Raw genomic sequence first — 27,366 nt, 5'->3', positions numbered from 1 at the left:
AACACAGAAGGAGGCTTTTAAAAATTAATTTATAGTATGTGGGCATCGCTGATTAGGCCAGTATTTATTATCCATCCCTAATTACCCTTGAGAAGGCAGTGAACATCTGTAGACCCTGTGGTGTAGGTGCACCCACAGTGCTGATGAATGAAATGATGGGGAGTGTGTTCCACAATATTCACCCAGCAACAGTAAAATAAAGGCGTTATATTTCCAAGTCAGGATGGTGAGTAACGTGGAGGGGAGCCTCCCTGTGGTGGTGTTCCCATGTATATGCTGCCCTTGTCTTTCTAGATTGGAGCGGCTATTGATTTGTAAGGTGCTCCACAAGGAGCCTTAGTGAGTTCCTGCAGTGCATCTTGTAGATAGTACACACTGTTGCCACTGTTCGTCGGTGGTGGAAGAAGTGAGCAGTTGTGGAAGGGGTGCCAATTAAGTGGGCTGCTTTCACCTGGATGGTGTCAAGTTTTCTGAGTGTTCCATCATACTCCTGATTTGAGCCTTGTAGATGGTGATCAGGCCAGTATTTATTGAGAAGGGGTGAACTTCTGCAGACCCTGTGGTGTAGGTACACAGGCGTTGGGCAGTCAGATGTGTCACTTGCCGCAGAATTCCCAGTCTCTGACCGACTCTCATAGCTACAGAGCTTTATGGCTGGTCTAGTTCAGATTCTGGTCAATGGTAACACCAGGATGTTGATAGGGTGGGATACAGCAATGGTAATGCCGTTGAATGTCAAGGGGAGATGGTTAGATTCTCTCTTGTTGGAGATGGTCATTATCAGGTACTTGTGAGGTGTGATTGTTATTTGCCTCTTATCAGCCCAAGCCTGAATGTGGTCCAGGTTTTTCGGTGTATGGACAAGGACTACTTCAGAACTTAAGAAGTTACGAATGGCACAGAATATTATGCAATCATCAGAGAACATCCCCATTTCTAACCTTAAGATAGAAGGAAGGCCATTGATGAAGCAGCTGAAGATGTTTGGGCCTAGGACACTACCCTAATTTTTTTTTAAATCGTTATTAGTGTCACAAGTAGGCTTACATTAACACTGCAATGAAGTTACTGTGAAAAGCCCCTAAGTCGCCACAATCTGGCGCCTGTTTGGGTACACAGAGGGAGAATTCAGAATGTCCAATTCATCTAACAGCACATCTTATGGGACTTGTGGGAGGAAACCAGAGCACCCGGAAGAAACCCACGCAGACATGGGAGAAAGTGCAGACTCCACACAGACAGTGACCCAAGTGGGAATCGAACCCTGGGCTCTGGCGCTGTGAAGCAACAGTGCTAAGCACTGTGCTACCGTGCCACCTCAGCAATATTCTGGCACTGAGTTGATTGACCTCCAACAAACACAACCACCTTTTTTTGTGCTATGTATAACTCAAACCAGTGGAGAGAATTACCCCACTTCCCATTGCCTCCAGGATTGTTTGGGCTCCTTCATGGTACAGTTAGTCAAATGCTGCCTTGATGTCAAGGGTGGCCAATCTCACTTCATCTTCTGTGTCGTAAGCTTCAATGAAAACCTATGAAGAGTGGATATTCAGTGCAGAGGGGAAAGGAGATGCTGCTTTTTTGTCTCTAATACTTTTAGTGGTTTGTGTAAACTTGAGGCAGTATTTACAATTTTTGTCCAGTGCTTTTGTGTTGAGTGTGAAAAAAAAACTACATTAAAAAAGTAGACATAAATAATGTAAATAATCTAATCATCTTGATTAAGGAGATTTGTGGACTGCAAGACTATCCCACCCACATCAACATTAGATGCCACTGACTCAAATCTCTTTGGTTCAGTGGTATTGAGTTGGAGATGGTCTGATAAATAAAGGTGTGGAAGCAACATCTGTACAGTTTGTTCCAGTTTTTAGTCAAACCTTGCAGAGAGTTCAAATGGAAATGTTATGACTGATAGTGGGTGGAGTAAGGGAAACCTAAATGAGATAGAGAACAAGGATCCACAGTAATTAATTCTCCTCAACAATGGGCCAACTGTGTGGTGTTCTTTATGGTTCAGGATGGTTGGCGTAGTGTTCACAAAGACCACAACTAGCTTTTGTATTAACCAAAGCTAAAGATTTCGTGACACTACATAATTGAACTCGACTCTTACTTCCATATAATAAACAATTGACAATAAATATACAATCGACACTCATCTACCACTAATCTCTACACGAATATAATATCTATGATCTGCTCTCACTCACACTAGCTTCCCTACAATCTGTTTTCTAGACATCTCCTCAACACTCTCCCAGAAGGCTTAGCATTGATGCTTTATATAGTTCTGCATCTAGCTCCCTCTAGTGGTTGATTCGGACATAATATTAACACTTACAGTTCTGTACATTTCTCATAATGTCACAAACTGTACCATCAAGGAGCCCAAGTAATACCGGTGGCAGCCACGGAATGAGTGCTCACACACAGGGCAGCTCAAAGGCATTGGTTTTGGCTTTTTTCACCCATGTATTGGGTAGATTCGACAGAAAAGTGGAACGGAAAGTGTAAGAGAAGAAGCTCTCCCCTGAATTGGCGTGTTTACTGGCTATCAGACCCGGCTGAAGACAGTGAAAGACCTGGCTAAGGAATTGGAGGAGACCTGTGGCGCAGCACCAATTGTGAAAATGGCGGAGGGGGAAAGGGTCGGTGGCAGCGGGAAAGCCCCAGATGGAGCAATTGATGAGCTTCATCAAGGAGAAATTTTGACAGCAGAAGAAGAAGATGCACGGCGACTGGTCGAAGGCGGTTGAGGGAGCAGTGGCACCTATTTGCGGGTCTCTGGATTGGATGGAAAGTGCTTCAAAGCGCAAGGGGTGACTATCCGGGAGGTTGAAATGGTGGTATCCGACCAGAGAGACCATGTTGTGTCTTTGGAGACCGAGGTGGGGATCCTGGGGAATTCATGCAAGTCCCTGTGGTCGAAGATGGAGGAGCAGGAGAACAAGTCCAGATGACAGAATGTGCGGATTGTGGGTCTGCCGGAGGACGTGGGGAAATGAGCGCCACAAGTACGTTTCGAGGATGTTGACCAGGTTGGTGGAGGAGAAAGTGCTGAACAAGGCCTCAGAGGCCCTTGAGGCAAAAGCTGAGAGCAGAGGAGCCGATGTGGGCGGTGATTGTGTAGGTTTCTGGACAAGGAGAAAATCCTGAGATGGGCCAGTGCGAAGCGAGTCGGTGAATGGGAGGATAATTGAATCCAGATTAATCAGGACATTGGCGCAGGGCGAGCAAAGAAGTGTGCGGGCTTCAACAAGGCCAAGGCGGTGTTGTACAGATGACAGATTCAGTTCGGGGTGCTGTACCCAGCCAGACTCTGGGTAACTCATGATGGCCAGGAGTATTATTTTGAGACGCCGGAGGAGGCAAACTACTTTATAAGGGACCATAAGCTGCTGAGGGAGATCTGAGGGGTAGTGCGGGATAGAGGAGTTAAGTCTGCAAAACTACTGTTGTTCTGGGTTGCCAATGCGGGTGGGGGGGAATTTTCAGAAGCTGTAAGTTTGCAAGCAATTGCTCCCCCATTCCGACCTTTTGCTTTTTGGATACAGTAAGAAGTCTTACAACACCAGGTTAAAGTCCAACAGGTTTGTTTTGAATCACTAGCTTTCGGAGTGCAGCTCCTTCCTCAGGTGAATGAAGAAGTGGGTTCCAGAAACACAGATATAGGCAAAGTCAATGATGCAAGACGATACTTTGAATGAGAGTCTTTGCAGGTAATTAAGTCTTTACAGGTCCAGACTTTTTGGGAGGAAGCTATTGTGAATTCTAGTATTTTTTTCATGTAAGGGGTATGTTAGGGGGGGCCTTTAGGTTGTGTTGATGGTTTCGTCATTATTTAGGGTGGTTGGGGGCCTGTTGCACAGGCGTAGGTGGGGTTGGTGGGGTGTATGTAAGGGGGTCTTCGGCGGGAGTTGCCACACGAGCAAGTAATACTAGTGAACGGGAGTGTGGTGGGGGAGGAGGCTGCAATGATTGGCCCGGTTGGTAGGGAGTGGGGATGGGGGGGGGGCTGGTGAGGGGTGAGTGTAGTGTGGCAGGTTTGGAGGATGAGCATGGTCATGGGTGGAGTAGGGGGCATCTTGAATGGCCTGGTTCAGAGTGGGATTGGGCTAGGCAGAACCGAAGGGGGATGATGGCGTACGATAAAGAGGGGGTGGAGGCGCAAGCCTCTGGTAAGAACTGTGACATGGAATGTCCACGGGCTAAATGGACCGGTCAAGAAGTCCTGGGATTTTGCACACCTGAGGGGTTTGAGAGCGAAGATGGTTTTCTTGCAGGAGAAGCATCTCTAGGTGAAGGATCAGGTTCGGCTGGAGAAGGGATGGGTGGGACAAGTATTTTACTCAGGGTTTGAATCGAAGTCGAAGGTGATGGTCATTTCATTGAGCAAGCAAACGGGGTTTGTGAGGTCTAGGAAGATGCCAGATCCGGGGGGGGGCCAATGTTTATGCACCTAATCAGGACGATGCGGGGTTTGTAAAGAAGTTACAAAAAGTGATTACGGACTTGGATTCAGCTGATCATGGGAGGGGATTTTAACTGTAATGGAGCCAAAAGTGGACAGGTCGAGCCCCAAGACGATGGGAAGCTCGAGGTTAGTAAGAGAGCTTGGAGGGTTTATGCATAGAATGGGGATGTGGATCCGTGGAAGTTCAGGAACCTAGGAGGTAGGAAGTACTGCTTCTTCTCGTACATGTACAAGGTGTACTCTAGAGTTGATTTTCTTGTGGTGAGTCTGGCTGTGCTGATGGGGGTGTTGGGGCGCAATATGCGGGAATTGTGATTTTGGATCAGAAACCGCATTAGCTGGATGTGAGGCTCAGTTCAGGCAGGTGCAGAGGCCGGGGTGGAGGTTGGATTAGGACATACAATGGACAAGGTGTTTTGTGAGAAGGTGAGAGTGGCGATTAGGAATTATGTGACGCTTAATCAGAATGGTGAGGTGTCGGTGGCCACGTTCTGGGAAGCTTTGAAGGCGGTGGTCCGAGGTGAGATTATTTTGTTTAAGGCTCATAGGGAAAGGAGGAGGCGGGAGGAGCACTGGCAGCTGTTAGATGACATAGTTGGATAGGAGATATTCGGCGGTCCCCACAAAGGAATTGTTGTTGGTGGTGTAAGAGTTGCAGGGGCAGTTTGACAGGTTGACAATTGGTAAGGCGGCGGGGCAGCTGCGGAGGGCGAAGGGGATACAGTATGAGTATGGAGAGAAGGCGACACTTATGTTGGCCTGTCAACTGCAGCGCCAGGCAACGTCTAGGGATATTTTGCAAGTTAGGGCGGAGAAGGGGGGTTGGTGTTGGAGCCGGAAAAGCTAAATGAAGTGTTCAGGGGGTACTACGTGAAGTTGTATAAGGCCAAGCCAGGGGGAGAGGTGGGGGATATGGGGCGGTTTCTGGATGGTTGGAGTTCCCAGAGCTGGAGGATAGGAAGAGGCAGGCATTGGAGGAGCCGGTGGGGCTGAGGAAGCTGGTGGATGATCTCAGTAGGATGCAGTCAGCAAAGATTCCAGGGCCGGATGGCTTTCCGGCAGAGTTTTATGAACAGTTTGCGACAGTTGGCCCCACGCCTGTTGGGGACGTTTAGTGAGGTGGTGGAGAGGGGTGAGTTGCCACTGGAGTGTGGGTCCTAGAGACCCATCTCACCCATCTCTTTGCTGCACATGGATGTGGAAGTACTGGTGAAATTGTTGATGTGTAGGTTGGAGGCGTGTGCACCAGAGGTGGTCTCCGACGACCAAACAGGTTTTGTAAAGGGAAAGCTGCTCTCCAGCAACATTAGGAGGCTGTTGAATGTAGTTATGACTCCATCAGGGGGAGGACACCTGAGGTTATTGTATCTGTGGATGTGGAGAAGGCATTTGACCGGGTGGAGTGGAGGTATCTGTTCGAAATCCTGTGTAGGTTTGGGCCGAAGTTTATGGTGTGAGTGTTTCTTTTGTTTGCCGCGCTGGTGCCACGTTTGCGTACGAACGAGACGAGTTCAGGATATTTTGGGCTACATAGGGGAATGAGGCAGGGGTGCCCGCTGTTGCCATTGTTATTTGCGCTGGCAGTTGAGCCCTTTGTGATGGCCCTTCAGTGGGAGAAAACCGGAGCACCCGGAGGAAACCCACGCAGCCACGGGGAGAACGTGCAGACTCCGCACAGACAGAGACCCAAGCTGGGAATCGAACCCGGGTGCCAGGAGCTGTGAAACAACAGTGCTAACCACTGTGCTACCGTGCCACCCATAAAGGTGAACGTGCTGCCAAGATTCCGGTTTGTCTTTCAGACCCTCTCGATCTTTCTTCCTAAGGCCTTCTTCTGGTGAGTGAAGGCACTGATTTTGGAGTTTATATGGGTGGGGAAGGTACCAAGGATGAAGAGGGCTCAGTTGCAAAGGAGAAGGTGGAGGTGTTGATAGAGGTGGGAGGGGGCGGAGTGGATCAGGTTGCAGGAGGAGACGCGCAGGGGTTCTAGCTTCAGGCCCTTGTGACCACCCTGTTGCCGTTCGCCCCGGGGAAGTATACGGGGAGTCCAATGGTACAGACGACTATCAGGATGTGGAACCAGTTGAGGAGGCATTTTAAGTTGGAAAAAATGTTGATGCTTATGCCACTGTGTGAGAACCATAGGTTTAAGCCAGGGGAGGGGGATGGGATGTATGGAAAGTGGAGGGAGGTGGGGCTTGAGCGGGTTAGGGATATAAGCAAATTACTGCAGATGCTGGAATCTGAAACCCAAAATAAAATTCTGGAAAATCTCAGCATGTCTGGCAACACCTGTAGGGAGAGAAAAGAGCTAACGCTTCGAGTCCAGTGGCCCTTTGTCAAAGGGTTAGGGATATGTTCTCGGACAGGACGCTTGTGGAGCTGGATGATCTGTGGGAGAAGTTTTAGCTGACGAGGGTCAGTGACTTTAGGTGCAGGCACGGGGATTTACGTGAAAGGAGTGGCAGATGTTTCCCCAATTACTGGTGTACACGTTGTTGGGGCAACTGCTGCTCCCTGACGACCTGGATTGGGGATATATACGGGTGGTTGGGGAGCAGGGCTAGGCATGGTGGTGAGGGTAAAGCGCAAGTAGGAAGAAGAGTTCGGACGGAAATAGGTTGGGGTCTCTGGTGTGAGGCAATGCGACGGACGAACTCGACCTCCTCCTGCACGAGGATGAGATTGATTCAGTTCAAGGTGGTGCACAGGGTGCACATGACTCGGCGAAGGATCCTGTTGAATTGAAAGTCAGATACACTGCCTGGGAGTAAGCCTAGCTGGGGGAATTGTACAACTTACTCCGGCTGGAATAGGTTAAGTTGGAGTTGAGAGGGTCAGAAGACGTGGTGTGGTGTGGTGGAGGCTGTTCATGACTTTGTTTGAGGAGCTGTTCATTGCGGGTAGGTGTGTGTGTGTGTGTGTGTGTGGGGGGGGGGGGGTGATTTAAAGGGGAAAACTGTACAAACTGTTTATGCTTTGAAGGACCGTGTATTTTGTTGATGTCATGTATGTTTGGTGGCACGGTAGCACAGTGGTTAGCACTGTTGCTTCACAGCGGCAGGGCCCCAGGTTCGATTCCCGGCTTGGGTCACTGTCTGTGCGGAGTCTGCACGTTCTCCCTATGTCTGCATGGGTTCCCTCCTGTTGAGCATAAGAACTAGGAGCAGGAGTAGGCCATCTGGTCCTTCAAGCCTGCACCGCCATTCAATGAGATCATTGCTGATCTTTTGTAGACTCAGCTCCACTTTCCTGCCCGAACACCATAACTCTTTATTCCTTTATTCTTCAAAAAACTATCTATCTTTATCTTGAAAACATTTAAGGAAGGAGCCACAACTGCTTCACTGAGCAGGGAATTCCATAGATTCACAACCCTTTGGGTGAAGAAGTTCCTCCTAAGCTCAGTCCTAAATCCCCTTATGCTCCGGTTTCCTCCCACAAGTCCTGAAAGACGTGCTGTTAGGTAATTTGGACATTCTGAGCTCTCCCCCTGTGTACCCGAACAGACGCCGGAATGTGGTGACTAGAGGCTTTTCACAGTAACTTCATTGCAGTGTTAATTTAAGCCTACTTGTGACAATAAAGATTATTATTATTGGAATAAAATATATATTTTTAAAAATTCCATGAACAGGTGCAGAAAATAATCAAAAAGTTAATGGAATACTGGGCTTTACTTCTAAGATAATAGAATACAAACGGGTAGAGGTCATGCTGATCCTAACCTGGCCTTATGCTTAAAGCATAAAAGATTGTGTGCCATATAGAAAATACTGAAACATTCGGCCCTTGGCATTATGCATTGTAAAGAATACAGTTTATACGGATGGCACGGTGGCGCAGTGGTTAGCACTGCTGGCTCATGACAGTAAGGTCCTGGGTTCGATCCCAGCCCCAGGTCACTGTCCTGTCCGTGTGCAGTTTGCACATTCTCTCCGTATCAGTGTGGGTCTCACCCCCACAACCCAAAGATGTGCAGAATAGGTAGATTGGCCATGCTAAATTGTCCCTGAATTGGAAAAAAGAATTGGGTACTCTAAATTTATTTTTTAGAAAGAATACGGCCTATACACAGTGTCCTGCAGATTTCTCCAAATCAGCAGATGCCACCAAGGGCGGTCACTTGATGCAAGCATGGAAGCAGTGAAGTTTTCGTGAGCTCTGCCTCTATTTGTCTTTTTTTTTTAGAAAACATTTTATTGAAGTATTTGTGATTTTGTAACAATAAACAGAATAAACAGTGTACATACAAATATAAACATAGTGCAAAGAACATCTTCCTCCCTCACAGGTCCCACCTTTCTTACACACTAATCTAAACTAAACCCCCCCCTTCTCTCTTCTGACAGTTAATTTTCCCCAAAGAAGTCGACGAACGGCTGCCACCTCCGGGCGAATCCTAACATTGACCCTCTCAAAGCGAACTTGATTTTCTCCAGACAGAGAAAGCTAGCCATGTCAGTGAGCCAGGTCTCTGACTTCGGGGGCTTTGAGTCCCTCCAAGCTAATAGTATCCGTCTCCGGGCTACCAGGCAGGCAAAGACCAGAACGCCTGCCTCTTTCTCCTCCTGGATTCCCGGATCTTCCGACACTCTGAAAATCGCCAACTCTGGGCTCGGTGCCACCCTTGTTTTTAACACCTTGGACATGACATCCGCAAACCCCTGCCAGAATCCCCTAAGCTTTGGGCATGCCCAGAACATATGAACATGGCTTGCTGGTCCTCCTGCACACCTGTCTTCTATCCCAAAGTACCTGCTCACCCGGGCCACTGTCATGCGTGCCCCGTGAACGATCTTATATTGTATCAGGCTGAGCCTGGCGCATGATGTGGACGCGTTGACTCTACTCAACGCATCCGCCCAGAGACCATCCTCTATCTCTCTTCCTAACCCCTCTTCCCATTTGTGTTTCAGCTCCTCGGCCTGCGTTTTCTCTGACCCCATGAGTTCTTTATAGAGTCTAAAACCCTCCCCTCTCCCACTCTGGAAACTACCCTGTCCTGTATCCCCCTTGGTGGTAGGAGCGGGAAGGTTGAGACCTGCCTGCGTAGGAAATCTCACACCTGCAGGTACCTAAACTCATTCCCACCCGTCAATTCAAATTTCTCCTCCAACTCCCTCAGGCTGGGAAAGCTCCCCTCTACGAACAGATCTCCCATCCGCTCGATTCCTGCTCTTTGCCATTTCCAAAACCCTCCATCGAGCCTCCCAGGGACAAACGGATGATTATTGCAGATTGGAGACAAAACCGATGCTCCCTCTGCTCCCACATGCTTCCTCCATTGCTCCCAAACTCTCAGGGCCGCCACCACCATGGGGCTGGTGGAGTACCGTGCCGGCAGGAATGGCAGAAACGCCATTACCAATGCCCCCAAACTCGTGTCCTTACTGATGCCGCCTCTACTCGCTCCCACACCGACCCCCCCGCCCCACCACCCACTTCCTAATCCTGGCTATATTTGCCACCTAATAGGAATTGCTAAAGTTCGGCAGTGCCAGCCTGCCCTCCCCCCGGCATCCCCTTTTTAACTCGTGGGGTCTTGCTCGCCCATACAAAGCCAGAGATCATCCTATTCACCCGTTTAAAAAAGGCCTGTGGAATAAAGATGGGGGGGCACTGAATCTCGGGAGGACCGTCATTTTCACCGTCTGTACCCTCCCAGCCAGTGACAGCGGAAGCATGTCCCAACTTCGGAAATCTTCCTTCATTTGGTCCACCAGTCAGGTCAAATTTAGCTTATGTAGCCGTTCCCACTCCCGTGCCACCTGGATGCCTAGATACGGAAAGCTTCCCCCTACCACCCTAAACGGCAACTCCCCCAGTCGCCTCTCCTGCTCCCTTGCCTGGATCGTGAACATCTCACTTTACCCCCACGTTCAATTTATAACCCGAAAACCGGCCAAATTCCCCCAGAATCCTCATAATTTCTCCCATCCCCTCTAGTGGGTCAGAGACATATAGGAGCAGGTCATCTGCATATAGCGAGACTCTGTGTTCCACCCCTCCCTGAACCAGCCCCTTCCAGTCCCTTGAGGCTCTCAGCACAATTGCCAGCGGCGTATGGCCATCACAAACAGCAGTGGGGAGAGGGGGCATCGCTGCCTCGTCCCCCGGTGCAGCCTAAAATAGCCCGATGTCAACCTGTTCATCCGTACACTCGCCACAGGCGCCTGATACAGCAGCTTAACCCAGTCGATGAAACCCCGTCCAAACCCAAACCGCCCCAGCACCTCCCACAGATAAGTCCATTCCACCCGGTCAAAAGCCTTCTCTGCATCCATTGCAACCACTACCTCAACATCCCTACCCTCTGGGGGCATCATGATCACATTCAACCGTCTTCTAACATTGGCCGCCAACTGCCTGCCCTTAACAAATCCCACCTGGTCCTCCAAAATCACATCCTGAACGCAGTCTTCTATCCTTGAACACAAGATTTTGGCCGACAGTTTGGCGTCCACATTTAATAAGGAGATCGGCCTGTAGGACCTTCATAGCTCCGGGTCCTTCTCACGCTTCAAAATCAGTGAGATCGTGGCCTGTGACATCGTTGGAGAAAGCACTCCTTTCTCCCTTGCCTCATTAAATGTCATCAGCAGCGGCCCCTGCATCCTGGAGAACATTTTATAGAACTCCACTGGGTACCCGTCCGGCCCCGGGGCTTTAACCGACTGCATGGCCAACAGCCCTTCTGCTATTTCTTCAATCCTAATCGGGGCCCCCAGCCCTTCTTTCACCTTCGGGAACCTCAGCCCCCGAAGAATTGCCTCATTCCCTCCGGCCCAGCTGGGGTTTCCGACTCATATTGCCTGCTATAAAACTCCAACGCCCTATTAACCCCTGCTGAAACCCCGACCAGGTTCCCATCCCTGTCCCTTACTTTCCCAATCTCCCTGGCTGCCTCCCTGTTTCTGAGCTGCTGCGCAAGCATTCTGCTGGCCTTCTCTCCATACTCATATATCGCCCCCCTTGCCTTCCTCAGCTGCTCCACTGCCTTCCCTGTAGTTAGCAAGCTAAACTCCACCTGTAGCCTCCGTCGATCCCTTAAAAGCCCTGCCTCTGGGGTCTCCGCATACTCCTGTCGACCTGAAGTATTTCCCCTCTCAGTCGATCCATCTCTGCTCTATCTACCTTCTCCCTGTGGGCCCATATCAAAATCAGCTCCCCTCTGATCACCACCTTCAGCGCCTCCCAGACCATTGCTGCCGAGACTTCCCCCGTGTCATTTACTTCCAGATAGTTCTGGATGCATTTCCACAGCCGCCCGCACACCTCTTCATCTGCTAACAGTCCGACATCCAATCTCTAATGCGGGCGCTGGCCACACTCGTTGCTTACCTGTAAGTCCACCCAGTGCGGGGCATGATCCGAGACCGTGATCGCTGAGTACTCAATGTCCACTATCCCCGTCAGTACAGCCCAGTTCAAGATGAAAAAGTCGATCCAGGAGTACACTTTATGTACGTGTGAGTAGAAAGAGAACTCCTTCACTCTCGGCCGCCCAAACCTACAAGGGTCCACTCCCCCCACCTGCTCCATAAACCCCTTTAGTTCCTTTGCCATTGCTGTACTCTGCCTGACCATGACCTCGACCGGTCTAGCCTTGGGTCAATGACTGTGTTGAAGTCCCCTCCCCATGACCAGCTTATGAGAGTCCAGGTCCGGGATCTTCCCCAACATCCTCCTTATAAACTCCACATCATCCCAGTTTGGCGTGCAGACATTTACGAGTAACACCGGCAGACCTTCCAGCTTCCCACTAACTATGATGTACTGACCTCCCACATCCGCAATTATTCTTCCCGCCTCGAATAACACTCGCTTAGTAATCAGGATCGCAACCCATCAAGTCTTAGAGTCCAGCCCCGAATGAAATGCCTGCCCAACCCATCCCTTCCTTAGTCTAGTCTGATCGATTACCCGAAGGTGCGTCTCCGGTAACATTGCCACGTCCGCCTTCAATCTCCTTAAATGTGCGAACATGCATGCCCTCTTAACCGGCCCGTTTAGCCCTCTAACGTTCCAAGTGATCAGCCTGGTCGGGGGGCTTCTCGGCAACCCCCTCCCCCCCCCCCCCTCTCAGCCATCAGCTTTCTTAGGCCAGTCTCCAGCTCACACCCCGCGCACCCGCAGGGCCGCCTCATGGCAGCCTCCGTCCCCGACCTCCCTTTTGTCTCCCAGCAACAGTCCCTCCCCCATCAGCAGAGCAATTCCTCCCTCCTCCCCCCATTAACAGCACAGTAAAAACAGCCCCCTTCACAAGTATAACATCTGCTCACCCCCCACTGCGCTTCCGTGAGCCAGCCCACCCAGCCAGCTTGGTAGCCCCCGCCCATGGCGCCAAACATTTTCCCACCTCTTGTTCTCCCACCACTCCCCTGCTCAGACACACATATGCAAGAGAAAACATTCCCAGCCCAGTTAACCGAAACAAAAAGAAAACAAAACCCCACATCGAAAATTCACACCTCCATCCCCCACCAGTACAAATGCAAACTTTAACTTACAAAAATATGCGGCAGCTCCAGGATCGATACAGAAGGCAATACAAGTATAAAACAAAAGTATTTTTAACGTGAACATTGCAGCAAAGTTCAAACATCTCAGTCCCCTGCCAGCCCTTTCCTTCTGGCAAAGTCCATTGCTTCCTCGGGCGACTCAAAGTAGAAATGTTGCTCCTCATAGGTGACCCAAAGACGGGCCGGATACAGCAGTCCAAGCTTTACCTTCTTCTTGAAAAGGGTCGACTTTACTTGGTTGAATCCCGCTCTTCTCCGCGCTCAGGTCTTGGTAAATGCACAGGATGCTATTCTCCCACTTGCAGCTCTGTGTCTGCTTGGCCCACCTTAGAAAAGGTATCCAGGTATCTGTGCAATCTCACCACCATCGCCCTCGGGGGGGGGGGGGGGGGGGGGGGGGGGTCACCTACACACGGCTTCTTCGCTAGTGTTCCGTCCACCTCCACGGGTCGGGTGAACGTCCCATCCCCCATTAGCTTCTCGAGCATACCCGCTATATATGCCCCTGCATCCGCTCCTTCGGACCCCTCCAGGAGACCAACGATCCTCAAGTTTTGCCAACGGGACCTATTCTCTAGATTCTCCACCTTCTCCTGGAGCTTTTTCTGCTGGTCTTTCAGCATCCCCATCTCCACCTCCATTGCTGTTTGGTGTTCCTCGTGCTCGGCAGTGTTCTCCACTTTCTGGATCGATGATCTTGAGCATCCAATCTCTGTTCCAGCCGAGCAATCGATTCCCTAATCGGGTCCAAGCATTCCTGTTTCTGTTTGGCGAAGCCCTCTTTGATAAACTTCATCAACTGCTCTGTCGACCGCTGGGTTGTCGAGTCAGAACTCAGCTCATCCGCCATGCTTTTTCCCGCTGCAGCTTCAACCCAGGCCTTCTCTGTTCGCCTATTTCTTCCTTTGTGAGCACTCCTGGTCCGCCTATCCATGCATTGGTGTGGGACTCCTCCTCACGGTCGAGTCACTATCAATCTTTCAAGTAAAATCCGAGAACAAATTGGGGAAAAGGTCCAAAGGTCCGTCCCGAGCAGGAGCTACCAAATGTGCGACCTACTCCTTCACGGCCGCCACCGGAAGTCCTCTAATTGACTTTTAATCCGGCATTTCAACTTGGTGCACATATGATACATGTATTTTCTTAGGCTACATGGCTTGAACCATGGAAGTTTAAAAAACCCTGGAAGTTTAAAAAAAAAAAATTTAAAGTACCCAATTATTTTTTCCAATTAAGGGGCAATTTAGCGTGGCCAATCCACCTAACCTGCACATCTTTGGGCTGTGGGGGTGAAACCCACGCAGACACGGGGAGAATGTGCAAACTCCACACAGATAGTGACCCAGGGTCAGGAGCGAACCAGAGTCCTCAACGCCGTAGGCAGCTGTGCTAACCACTGTGCCACCGTGCCCCTGGAAGTTTTTAATTGGTCTTTTATGTGAGAAAGAGCCAAGATAAAATGCTAAAATCCTCATTTGTTTTATTTTCTCCTTCTTCTCTCGGTTGCAAGGACCTGTGGGCTTGATCATAGTCTGAACGTGTTGTTATTGTTGTCTGCCCGCTCTTCCTCCTTACCTCTCTTTATAATTGTGGTTCTGCTCTGGCCCTGTTTTGGGGGTTTAGTTGCGTTATACTATGTGTATGTAACTCCCCATAGATGTGGGATTTCTGTGTATTTAGTTTGTTTTTTAAGGGTGGGTTTGATGAATCCGTTCCTGGTCCCTGCATGGGTGCAGATGGTCTGGAATCTGGAAAGAGAAGGCTGTATTGGAAATAATGGTATTAAGCCTGTTTCAATGTCGTTCTCCTGTTCCATGCCATGCTCATGTGAGTTAAGCTGCTTCTGTTTTTTCCCCTTCGCTGCTTATGGTGATGTATTATTTCGTAACTTTTTGCATTATTTTACAAAATGTAAAACACAATAAACATACTTTAAAAAAAACTGCGCCTCTAGTTCTATATTCCCTCACAACAGGATACATCCGCTTGCATCTACCCTGTCAAGCCTCCTTAGGCCTAATCTGCTCAACCTTTCCTCCTAAGGTAAACGCCTCATCTCAGGAATCAGCCCAGTGAACCTCCTCTGAACTGCTTCTAATGCCAACATGTAAGTAAGTTGGGTAAAACTGGACATAGTGGTCTCACCAATGCACTGTAACATTATAGGGGCAGCACGGTAGCTCAAGTGGATAGCACTGTGGCTTCACAGCGCCAGGGTCCCAGGTTCGATTCTCCACTGGGTCACTGTCTGTGCGGAGTCTGCACGTTCTCCCCGTGTCTGCGTGGGTTTCCTCCTGCATGGCTGCCTTGACCGCTGTGGCAATGGTGTTCCTTGCCTGTCCACGCCCACTCCATAGTCCACCTCCTGGCCACACCCCGCTACTCCCCACGGCTCTGGAAGAAGCCCCCCCGGCCAGCGGCACCACTGTTAGCACATTATGGTGATGTTGGACACTTTTCGTACCCCCTCTCTCTCCCTCAGCAGCCATGACGGCGGTTTCACAATTTTTAAAAGCACAAGTGAACCACGCCGTCGGGAAATCTACCCATCGGAGGCGGAGCATCGCGGAGGTCCTGGAAAATACCGGGTCAGGCCCATTAATGATATGCAAACGGTGTTTACTGTATGTGCGTTCTGGACTGCATTGACACCGCTGTCGAGGTGACGGAGAATTGTGATTTAGCGCCAAATCGGCGGCTGCCACAATTTTAGTGTTGGAACCTATCCTTCGCCCAATCACGTTTCCCGATTTCAGCGTTAGCCAATGGAGAATCCCCCCGAAGTGTGATGAACTTTAAATAGATATAAGAAAACAGATTGTCAGTCTATGAAAGAGTATATTATGGACTTTGATAAGTGGTGTAAGAGGCTGAAAAAGCTTAACCTTGAAATCCTGGAGTCCATACTGGCTTTCAAGTTACTGGACTGTGCACATGTTTCTCATGTTGATAGACTTTTGGTATTAACGGGGGTTTAATTTGGGAAAGACTCTTCCCTAAAGAAATACTTCCCTAAAAACATTTTTGGGAAAGCAGTCATTTCTAGCTACATTTCAGTCAAATACAGACAGCTCTGTTGTAAAGCAAAGGATGAAAGAGTCCATGGTTACCGAAGTTCAAGATCGCCAAAATGTTAGATGCAGATTTAAGCACAAAGATACGGGTGTTGTTGATAGGAAGCCTGAAGATGGCCGCACATTTTGTCAATTTGAGAATCGAGACAAAAAGTGGATCTGGGTTGGAGACTATATGCGCTTGAGTCCAAGGAATGCACAGGGAATGATTAACTGACATTTTGTCATTCTAAATATCATTACGCAATGTATCGCCCTCAGCGAAATAATCATTGAACAGATGGGACAGATCATTCCGCTGCTCAGAATGGTGATGGTGATTGCTAGGAAAGAATTATGTTGGTCACTGAGAGTCATTGAATATAGTGATGATTATATTCGTTGCTGAATCATTCAACTGCACAGTGCGAGCTAGCGGTTGAACTTCCACAGTGTGCGGGAATGGATTGGCAAAATTGTTACCTGGGATATCTCGACGAGGCAGATCAGCAGAAGGTTAAGCAGTTTGGAAGTTCCAACTGCTTAAGGTGTGGGAATGAAAACACACTAACGTCTTCCAAAAAAGCTGTCCTCTCAACAAGCTAGCTGAGCTCAATCTCTTCATTAGTACTGATGTGGACTCTAGTGAGAAACCTCTATTGTTGAACAAATCTTCGATTAGAAAAGACACAGATGAAATTAGGCATGGAGAGTGACAAAGTGATTGTGTCTGGGAAAATCATCAATCTGCATTATACACGAACAGGCTACTGATGCCTGCTATTGAGAAAGCAAGATAGAGGCCCCCAAGCGGTATATTAACTTTTGGGGATACAGGTTTGATGGACAAGAAAAGGATTATCTGGAAATTATACAGACAATTCGCAGATCCAGTGTCAAAGAAATTGAAAACTCTCTGCGAGATGCTGGAGTAGTTGATAAAAAATAAGCCAACCTTATTGAACAAGTTATGGCTCAATGTGACATTTGTGTTAAATATCAAAAGCACCACCACATCCTGTTGTGAGTCTGCCACTGGCGATGGAATTTAATGAAGCAGTGGTAATCAGCTTAAAAGTATGGGGCGAGGAATTGGGTATTTCTTTGCTACACTTTGTAGATAGATATGGTGACTAGATTTAGCCAATCTGCGGTAATAAATGGCAAGGACAAACAGACCGTTGTAGACAAGGTCATGGAGAAATGGGTTAGGAACACCGAGATTACTGCTGGATCATGCAAGAGAATTTGCAAATAGTTAATTTTGGGACATGTGTTAAAATCTGAATATAATAGTTATGAATACTGTGGCTGAGAATCCATTCTTTTCTGCTCTGGCTGAGAAGCTGACTGGGCTAAGTGCAGCAGGCCAGGACCTCGCAACGGGTTTAACCGCCGAGTGAGACTCCTGTTTTGGCACCGCCATCTGATTCAATGGGCCATTGGAAATCCCGCCTGGGTCTAGTGATCCAGGAGTATCGCGGCCGTGAAGTCTGAATGGACAATCAAACTGGTTGGGCACTCAGACAAAATCTTTAATTCTGTCTTTTTACCATTTATGCTGATTCTAACCTTCTTTGCTGGGATATTCATGGTTGTACACTCTGTCCCTTCCTGCAAAGTCATTATCCTGCATTATTGCCTTGACTTTTCTCTTTAACTTTCCAAATATTCCTTCATGTGAATCCTGTCCCCCTCTACTTAGTTTAGGTGATGAAAAATGATTATGTGCAAGCTCTGTCAGTCCTTAATTAGTATGGCACAGTGGAATTGGAAACTGAAAAACATGGAGTATCAGTCTTCTAATTTACCTCCAGACTAGCAAAATGAAGGTAAAAACAATTTCATTCTAATTAATCAACAACAAACTTAATTTATGTAGCTCCTTTAAAGTAGTAAAGCACCCCAAGGCGCTTAACCAAAACTAACCACCTACGAATAACAGCTTGCAGTGGTAGAGCAGAGGCATGGGCGAGGCACTGCTATTAGAGCTATTATGCAGACTCAGGTTGAATCCTCGAGGGCAGGGAACATCAAAGGCTACTATCCGCATGGCCAATGTGCTGTTTTTCATTAATATCATCGAATTAACCTGAGTGGACTAGGCAGGTACTTGCCCCCGACTCGGCCTGCCCTCAGTGAATTGATGAAATCTGCATAGTAAGTAATATAGTAAATAAGTACTATAGGGGGTAGCACGGTGGCGCTGAGGACCCGGGTTTAATCACGGGCCCGGGTCACTGTCCATGTGGAGTTTGCACATTGCATCTGCATGGGTCTCACCCGCACAACCCAAAGATGTGCAGGGTAGAATGATTGGCCATGCTAAATTGCCCCATCATTGGAAGAAAATAATTGGCTACTTTAAACTTTAAAAAAATATTATAGTCGTAGTCCAAAAAGGACCATAGGCATCTCTCTCCATTCGAGAGAGGGAGAGACAATTGGTTACTTATAGCTGGAGGGGCATCACGCACAAGCATAGGGCAGGCTTCCATGAACTATCACAGTTGGTATCGGGATTGGACCCACACTGTTGGTGTCATTCCGCATCACACTTTAGCCAGCTAGCCACTGAGCTAACCAACCCCAAAGCAGTGCTGCCACAAACGACGCTATGTCAACAAATCTTTCCCCATAAGGAATCCACAGGTGTAAACAACCTTAACTCAGCATTGAGCCTAATCAAACAACCTCTTCAACGGGGAGAATGTTCAAACTCCTCACGGACAGTGACCCAGGGCTGGGATCAAACCTGGGTCCTCAGCGTCGTGAGGCAGCAGTGCTATCCACTGCGCACCGTGCCACCAGCTCAATCATATTTATGTTAGTTTAATAGGCCTGCAATCGAATCATGTGCTGCTCAATTGTTTATGCGTGTTATACGCCTTATGACTGAGAATTCAAACAAATCTTTTTAACAATGCTGTTAATTGGACCAATTTAAAATTGAAATTAATATAACAATACTCCTGGGGTATGTATCATTATTTTCCATCCGGCTCTCAAGCTAAGACAAAGGAACAGCAGTGGCTGTGGGCAGGATTCTTCGTCTTTTCACATGAGTGGGATTCTCCGGTCCCCTGCAGTGAACGGAGTTTTGGCTGAGTGCCAAATTCTCTATTTTCGTTGGCAGGGTAAACCTGGATCAGAGACTCTCGGCCCGCAGCTTTCCGAATTTTCCACTTTGAATATTCCAGCTCAAGTTAGAAATGCAGCAAAAACAAACATTGGGGATCTGTCACAGCATCAAACACTTCAATTTAAAAATTAAAATGTATTATTCGACAAAATAATGAATAATACGTTAATTCTGATGAGTACATCTTATAACATGTATTTCTTTTGTAATTTAAAAGAAGTAATTTCCCCAATTAAGGGGAAATTTAGCATGGCCAATGTACCTACCCTACACATCATTTTGGGTTGTAGGGGTGAAGCCCACGCAGACACGGGGAGAATGTTCAAACTCCTCATGGGCAGTGACCCAGGGCTTGGATCAAACCTGGGTCCTCAGCGTCGTGAGGCAGCAGTGCTAACCACTGCACACAGTGCCACCAGCTCAATCATATTTATGTTAGTTTAATAGGCCTGCAACAGTATTGTATACAGTAATATGACAGTTGGTGTTTACTTGGAAACACCTCCAGAACTTTTCCTAGATTTTCAGATACAGGGGGTTGAATTCTCCGCTGACGGGATTCTCCCTTTAGCCGGCAGCTCGGGGGTTTCCCGATGGAGTGGTGCTGCCCCACAAAGGGAAACCCCATTGACCAGCCGGCAAAACAGAGACTCTCGACGGCTTGCCGCACTACGGATAAACCCGCCCAATGTCTGTTAACTGGCCCAATACTGGAAATATATGCATTATTGCAGCTATCAAATTAAACTCTGAGGCGGATAGAGGAGATCTGTTACTAACCGTAGGTTTGGTGACATTCAGTTCCCTCACCATCTCAATGTAGTGCCTCTTCCAGATTCTTTGCTCATAGAGAGTCGGTGTGAAGCTGATGTACCAGCCCAGTCTCAGGCATTTTGGCATCCAAAGTTGGTCCAATTCAGCCAAATCTTTCCAATGCCAACTCACCTAGTATGCAATAAAAAGGACACAGCTCATTTTTAGTGAAATTTGAAGAGCAGCAACGTACATATGTAAATCTGTGTGTTCAGTCTAATTGTGTGAAAGCAGCGAAAAGCTGTCCATGCCATATAACACATTTCCACAAGACAGTGCTTGAGTCCCAGTATGTCAGTGGCCACTCTGCACTGCACTAGCAATATATTCAAGGGATGTCACTGCAACAGCACAGATCCAGGCTCAGTTCCTTCTGTAAGAAGTTTACAATTCAAATCCTATTCCAGAAGCTTAGGCTGACACTCCCAATGCAACACTGAGGGAGTGCTGCACGGTTGGTGGTTTTGTTTTTCAGATGGGAGGTTAACGCCAGACTCTGTCTGCTCTCCCAGGAACATAATTCAAAGAAATGCCAAAGAGTTCTTTCTGACGTCCTGCCCAATACTTATCCCTCAATTAACAATGTAAAACAGATTATTATTTCATTGCTGTGTGTGGAGACTTGCTATGCACAAATTGGCTGCTACATTTTGTTACAAAACAATAGTGACTACACTTCAAAAGTACTTAATTGGCTGTGAAACACTTTAGGACATCCTGTAGTGGTGAGAGCACTATGTAAAGTTGTGAAGAATGCGGGCTTTACCAGTATCCACCACACCTAAAGAACAAGTTGGCTCAGAGTTCTAAATTTACAACTTCTGTTTGCAAGCTATTCACTGTTACCTTCCGAGGATCATACAGCGCAAAAGAGGTCATTCAGGCTATTGTGCTTGAGGCTACTCTTTCAAATAGCCATCTAGTTCTTTCTTTCTTTAACAGGTAGAAATGGACTGTACAAGTCCAGATTTAGCACACAAAGTCCAGGGCATTGTTCTGACTTCAGGAATAGTCAAAATATATCCACATTTTCATCAAATGTTGGACATAATCCTAGACATGAAGGCGCTGAGGATGGCTTCTTGGCGCTGCTGCTGCTCCATAACACAGCAGCTCTGTATTGCAGGAACTCCCACAACTTGCAGTTTGTGTAATAATGTGCAATCAAGTTATCCTCAATTACAGCAAACTACACAGACAGCACAGTAAGGATGATGGAATTCTCCCATTCTACACAAACACCTATGAACTCCACAAACTACTAGCTTGTTTAACTGGTGTTACGATCCCAGCTGATGTTACTATTTAGCAAGTCAGATCCCAGGGTCTAACCCGGCTTGATAGATCCTAACTTTTCTTTTGGTTAGATACATGGAAGGTGGCTATTTAACAGAGTCACGGCGGGGGGCTGGGGTGGTGGGGGGGGTGGGGGGGGGGGGGCGACACTGCCCATGTAAACCAATGGGTGGTCAGACACACCACTCTCTGAAACCAAGAGGCAGATGTCCCCCAAAAGAACTTGTACGGATTTCTCAGCAATTCCCCCAAGATGCTCGTCACATTGTGAGCCAACTGATTTCACTGGAACTTTGGGCTTTCAATCTCTGCTCTTGAAGAACACGTCTTGAATCTTCCCCCAAACGACACATTTTCTCAGATGTCTTCACTCGGATCCACCTCCAGAATTTCAACCTCTCCGTCCAATATTTGTCTGCCCTGGATCGCAATGTGTATTCAAGCTTCCATGCAATCTCTCAGATACACAGCCATGGCAACGTAACACCACTGCTTCGCATGCCGTATGAAAGCGTCACCAACCTTTGGGTCACCTTGGATCTCTGGCTTCTCTCAAATCCACTTCACTTTCAGCAGCTTTGCTCTTTATAACTTCGAGCCTCTCTAGTAACTTCACCAAACAGGACGTTTTCCCCAGACCCCTGTCCTTGTTCCTTGACTTTCAGGACGGGATTCTCTCAGCCCGGGGCCGATTCTCGGCCCAGGATTGTGCTAGGGTCGGATGGTGGCCTGTGGGTGGGGGTGTGTGGCCTCCGATGCGGCCTGGCCCGCGATCGGGGCCCACCGAGTGGCGGGCCGGCCTCTCTGTCCCCTGGCCTCTTTTCCCATTCGCCGGCCCCTGTACTCCTGCGCTATGTTGCGTCGGAGCCAGTGCATTGAAGGAGGCCACCGCGCATGCGCGCGTTGGTGCCGGCGCCAATGCACATGCGCGAGTTGGCGCCGGCACCACTGCGGATCCCGCGGCGCACAGTTCATGCCGGGATCGGCAGCTGGAGTGGCGTGAACCGCTCCAGCGCCGTGCTGGCTCCCCGTAGGGGCCAGAATTACTCCTGCCAGCGGCCCGTTCACGCCATCGTAAAACATGACACCGTTTACAACGGAGTGGACACTCTGCCGCGGGATGGGAGAATCCCGCCCCCCTGTCTCCCTGGAACTGTCTTCTATCTCATTCTCTGGGTTCTGGGACTTTTCTGTTTTGTAGGTTCAGGCCTGTTCTCTGCAGCCTCTCTACATCCCTGTTCCAGCAGTTTCCGTGAAATGCTCCTTGCTTCTGGGTTACCTCATTCCAACTGAACTCTAACTGCTTTCTGTTCTTCTGTGGCGTCTCTATTAAAAGGCAACAGTTTAGTTTTCTGTACCTTGTCTTCGCTTCAGGATCATAAAACCTCATTACAATGCAGGAAAAGTTTAAAGTGAAACTAACTCTTTCTTAGCATACTAGTACAGAAACACAAATTAAGCTTGCTTAATGCCAAATCTTTTTTTTTTTAATATATATTTTATTGAAATTTTTTTCCCTGAGCAACATTTTTCCCGCTTACAAAACAAGCGAAACGGTAACAATAACAAAACAGAATTTTAAAAAACTTTTTAACAATAATAATAATAATATACAAGTAACTAAGCCTCCTCCCCCCCTCCCCCCTGGGTTGCTGCTGCTGGTCATCTGTCTTCCCTCTAACGTTCCCCTAGGTAGTCCAGAAATGGCTGCCACCGCCTGGTGAACCCTTGAGCCGATCCTCTCAGGGCAGACTTTATCTGCTCCAGTTTAATAAACCCCGCCATATCGTTTACCCAGGCCTCCAGTCCGGGGGGTTTCGCCTTCTTCCACATGAGTAGGATCCTGCGCCGGGCTACGAGGGACGCAAAGGCCACGACATCGGCCTCTTTCGCCTCCTGCACTCCCGGCTCTTCCGCAACTCCAAATAGAGCTAACCCCCAGCCTGGTTTGACCCGGGCCTTCACCATCTGCGAAATCACTCCCGTCACTCCCTTCCAATACCCTTCCAGTGCCGGGCACGCCCAAAACATATGTGCGTGGTTTGCCGGGCTCCCGCCACACCTCCCACATTTGTCCTCCACTCCAAAGAACCTGCTCAATCTTGCCCCCGTTATGTGTGCTCTATGTAGCACCTTAAATTGAATCAGGCTAAGCCTGGCGCATGAGGAAGAGGAATTTACCCTGCTTAGGGCATCAGCCCACATACCCTCCTCTATCTCCTCCCCTAATTCTTCTCCCCACTTTCTTTTTAGTTCGCCCACCGACTCCTCCCCCTCTTCCCTCATCTCTCTATAAATCTCTGACACCTTGCCCTCTCCGACCCACACCCCTGAAAGCACCCTGTCCTGTATCCCCTGTGTCGGGAGCCGCGGAAATTCCCTCACCTGTTGTCTAGTAAACGCCCTCACCTGCATATATCTCAAGAAATTCCCCCGGGGTAACTTATACTTTTCCTCCAATGCTCCCAAGCTCGCAAAAGTCCCATCTATGAATAAATCTCCCACCTTCCTAATTCCCAACTGGTACCAGCTCTGAAATCCTCCATCCATTCTTCCTGGGGCAACCATATGGCTGTTCCTGATAGGGGACCCCACCAGGGCTCCCCGCACCCCTCTCTGTCGCCTCCACTGTCCCCATATGTTCAGTGTTGCCGCCACCACCGGGTTCGTGGTAAACTTTTTCGGTGAGAACGGTAGCGGCGCCGTCACCAGCGCCTCTAGACTCGTCCCTTTACAGGACCTTCTCTCCAGCCTTTTCCACGCCGCTCCCTCACCCTCCATCATCCATCTACATATCGTTGCCACATTGGCGGCCCAATAATAATCTCCCAAGTTCGGTAGTGCCAGTCCTCCACTGTCCCTACTGCGCTGAAGGAACCCCCTCCTTACTCTCGGAACTTTCCCTGCCCACACAAAGCTCGTAATGCTCCTATCTATTTTATTAAAAAAGGTCCTGGTGATTAAAATAGAGAGACATTGAAATACAAATAAGAACCTCGGGAGGACCATCATCTTAATTGCTTGCACCTGCCCGCCAGCGATAAAGGCTGCATGTCACACCTCTTAAAGTCCTCCTCCATTTGTTCTACCAGCCGTGTCAGATTAAGTCTGTGCAAGGTTCCCCAGCTCCTAGCGATCTGAATCCCCAAGTATCGGAAGTTTCTTTCCACTTTCCTTAGCGGTAAGCCTTCTATCTCTCTACTCTGGTCCCCTGGATGTATCACATATAATTCACTCTTCCCCATGTTTAACCTATACCCCGAAAATTCCCCGAACCTCCTCAAGATTCGCATAACCTCTATCACCCCCCCCCGCTGGGTCCGACACGTATAGCAATAGGTCATCCGCGTATAACGAGACTCGGTGTTCTTCTCCCCCTCTAGTCACCCCTCTCCATTTCCTGGAGTCTCTCAGCGCCATGGCCAGAGGTTCAATTGCCAGCGCAAACAACAATGGAGACAGCGGGCATCCCTGTCTTGTTCCCCTATATAATCGGAAATACTCCGATCTATGTCGACCTGTAACTACGCTTGCCGTTGGTGCCCCATAAAGTAGTCTAACCCAGCGAATAAATCCGTTCCCAAACCCAAACCTCCTTAACACTTCCCATAAATACTCCCACTCCACCCTATCAAATGCCTTCTCTGCGCCCATTGCCGCCACTATCTCTGCCTCCCCCTCCACTGAGGGCATCATTATCACCCCTAATAGCCGTCGCACGTTAACATTCAATTGTCTCCCTTTTACGAACCCTGAGTGATCTTCGTGCACCACCCCTGGGACACAGTCCTCTATCCTCGATGCCAGCACCTTTGCTAGCAGTTTGGCGTCCACGTTCAATAGTGAAATAGGTCTATAGGACCCGCACTGCATCGGATCTTTGTCCCTCTTCAAAATTAGCGATATCGTCGCCTCCGACATTGTCGGGGGTAGTGTCCCCCCTTCCCTGGCCTCATTGAACGTCCTCGCCAACAACGGGGCCAACAAGTCCACATATTTTCTGTAGAATTCCACCGGGAACCCGTCCGGCCCCGGGGCCTTCCCTGCTTACCTGCTTCCCAGTCCCTTAATAACCTCGTCCACCTCAATCGGCGCCCCCAGGCCTGCCACCGCCTGCTCCTCCACTTTCGGGAACCTCAACTGGTCCAGGAACTGCCGCATCCCCTCCTCTCCCTCTGGGGGCTGAGACCTAGACAGTTCTTCATAAAAGGTCTTAAACACCTCATTTATCTTTCCTGCCCTTCGCACCGTGTCTCCCCTTTCATCCCTAACTCCTCCTATCTCCCTCGCTGCTGCCCTCTTTCGCAGTTGGTGCGCCAACAGGCGACTAGCCTTTTCCCCATATTCATACCTCCTCCCTTGTGCCTTCCTCCACAGTACCTCCGCCTTTCTGGTGGTCAGAAGGTCAAACTCGGTCTGGAGTCGTCTCCTCTCCCTGTACAGCTCCTCCTCCGGGGTCTCTGCAAATTCCCTGTCCACCCCTAAAATCTCCCCCAGTAATCTATCCCTTTCCTTGGCCTCTGTTTTCCTTTTGTGGGCCCCAATAGAAATCAGCTCTCCTCTGACCACCGCTTTTAGTGCTTCCCAGACCACTCCCACAGGGACCTCGCCGTCGTCATTGACCTCCAGGTATCTCTCGATAAACCCACTCACTCTTGCACACACTCCCTCATCCGCCATCAGTCCCACATCTAATCGCCAGAGTGTTCTCTGCTCCCTGTCCTCTCCTACTTCCAGGTCCACCCAATGTGGGGCATGATCCGAAACCGCTATGGCTGAGTATTCAGCTTCTTCCACCCTAGAGATCAACGACCTTCCTAAAACAAAAAAATCTATCCGGGAGTACACTTTATGGACGTGGGAGAAGAAGGAATACTCCCTAGCCCTGGGTCTAAGAAATCGCCATGGATCCACTCCCCCCATTTGGTCCATAAACCCCTTAAGTACCTTGGCCGCTGCCGGCCTTCTTCCAGTCCTTGAGCTGGATCTATCTAGCCCCGGGTCCAGCACCGTATTGAAGTCCCCTCCTAAAATCAAATTTCCTGCCTCCAGGTCTGGAATACGCCCCAGCATCCGTCTCATGAACCCCGCATCGTCCCAATTTGGGGCATACACATTAGCCAACACGACCTCCATTCCCTCCAGCGTCCCACTCACCATTACATATCTATCTCCACTATCTGCTACGATGGTCTTTGCTTCAAATGCTACCTGTTTCCCCACCAAAATGGCCACCCCTCTGTTCTTTGCGTCCAGTCCTGAGTGGAACACCTGTCCCACCCATCCTTTCCTTAGCCTAACTTGGTCCGCCACCTTTAGGTGCGTCTCTTGGAGCATAACCACGTCTGCCCTTAGTCCTTTCAAATCCGCGAGCGCTCGGGCCCTTTTTATCGGTCCATTCAGGCCTCTCACGTTCCACGTGATCAGCCTCACTGGGGGGCTACCTGCCCCCCTCCCGTGTCGACTAGCCATTACCTTCTCTAGGCCAGTCCCATATCTCGCCTCCGCGCTCCCGCTCGCTCCCCCAGCGTCGCATTCCGCCCCCGACCACCCTCTCTTTAGCCATTTCCTTTTGGATTTCCGCAGCAGCAACCCAGTTATCCCCTTCCCCCCCGCCCCCCCCCCCCCCCGCTAGATCCCTATCTAGCTTGATTGCTCCCCCCATATCACTTCCGTAAGTCAGCTGACTTCAACTGACCCCGGCTACTCCTGCTCGCTCCTCGACCCCCCCGGTGTGAGGGAACTCCCATCCGCCTTGCGCCTGTTTTCCCGCCTTATTCTTTCTGGCGCGGGAACATCCCTTTACCTGACCTGCCTCTTATGGCGCAGCTCCCTTTCCCCTCCCCCTCGCCTTCCCCATTCTCCGACTATGTCCCGCCTCTCCCCCCTCACCGGCGCCCACATTTCCCCAGTGTCTCCCCCCTTCCCTGTTTACTTCTCGATTAACTTTCACCATCCCATTAACAAAAACAATAATAACAACAATAACAGTTCCCTGCAGCATCAGTCCCTCAGTTCCTGTCCAGTTTCTCTTCATTGATGAAGGACCATGCTTCC

General features: G+C 49.2%; 1 protein-coding gene across 4 annotated transcripts in view; it reads right to left on the bottom strand.

Moving 5' to 3' along the window:
* The window catches only part of fbxo16 (F-box protein 16), a 109,172-nt gene that overhangs the window by 35,633 nt on the left and 46,173 nt on the right, over positions 1–27,366 (bottom strand). For all 4 annotated transcript variants that reach the window (XM_072498545.1, XM_072498547.1, XM_072498548.1 and 1 more), the window contains one exon: positions 19,981–20,145. In XM_072498545.1, the coding sequence (XP_072354646.1) occupies positions 19,981–20,145 (165 nt within the window). The remainder of the gene's footprint in view (positions 1–19,980; positions 20,146–27,366) is intronic.

Source organism: Scyliorhinus torazame, chromosome 4 (assembly GCF_047496885.1).
Source record: "Scyliorhinus torazame isolate Kashiwa2021f chromosome 4, sScyTor2.1, whole genome shotgun sequence".
Taxonomy (NCBI): domain Eukaryota; kingdom Metazoa; phylum Chordata; class Chondrichthyes; order Carcharhiniformes; family Scyliorhinidae; genus Scyliorhinus; species Scyliorhinus torazame.
Note: the sequence above shows the minus strand (reverse complement) of the source record. Positions and strands in the feature narration are given on the sequence as shown.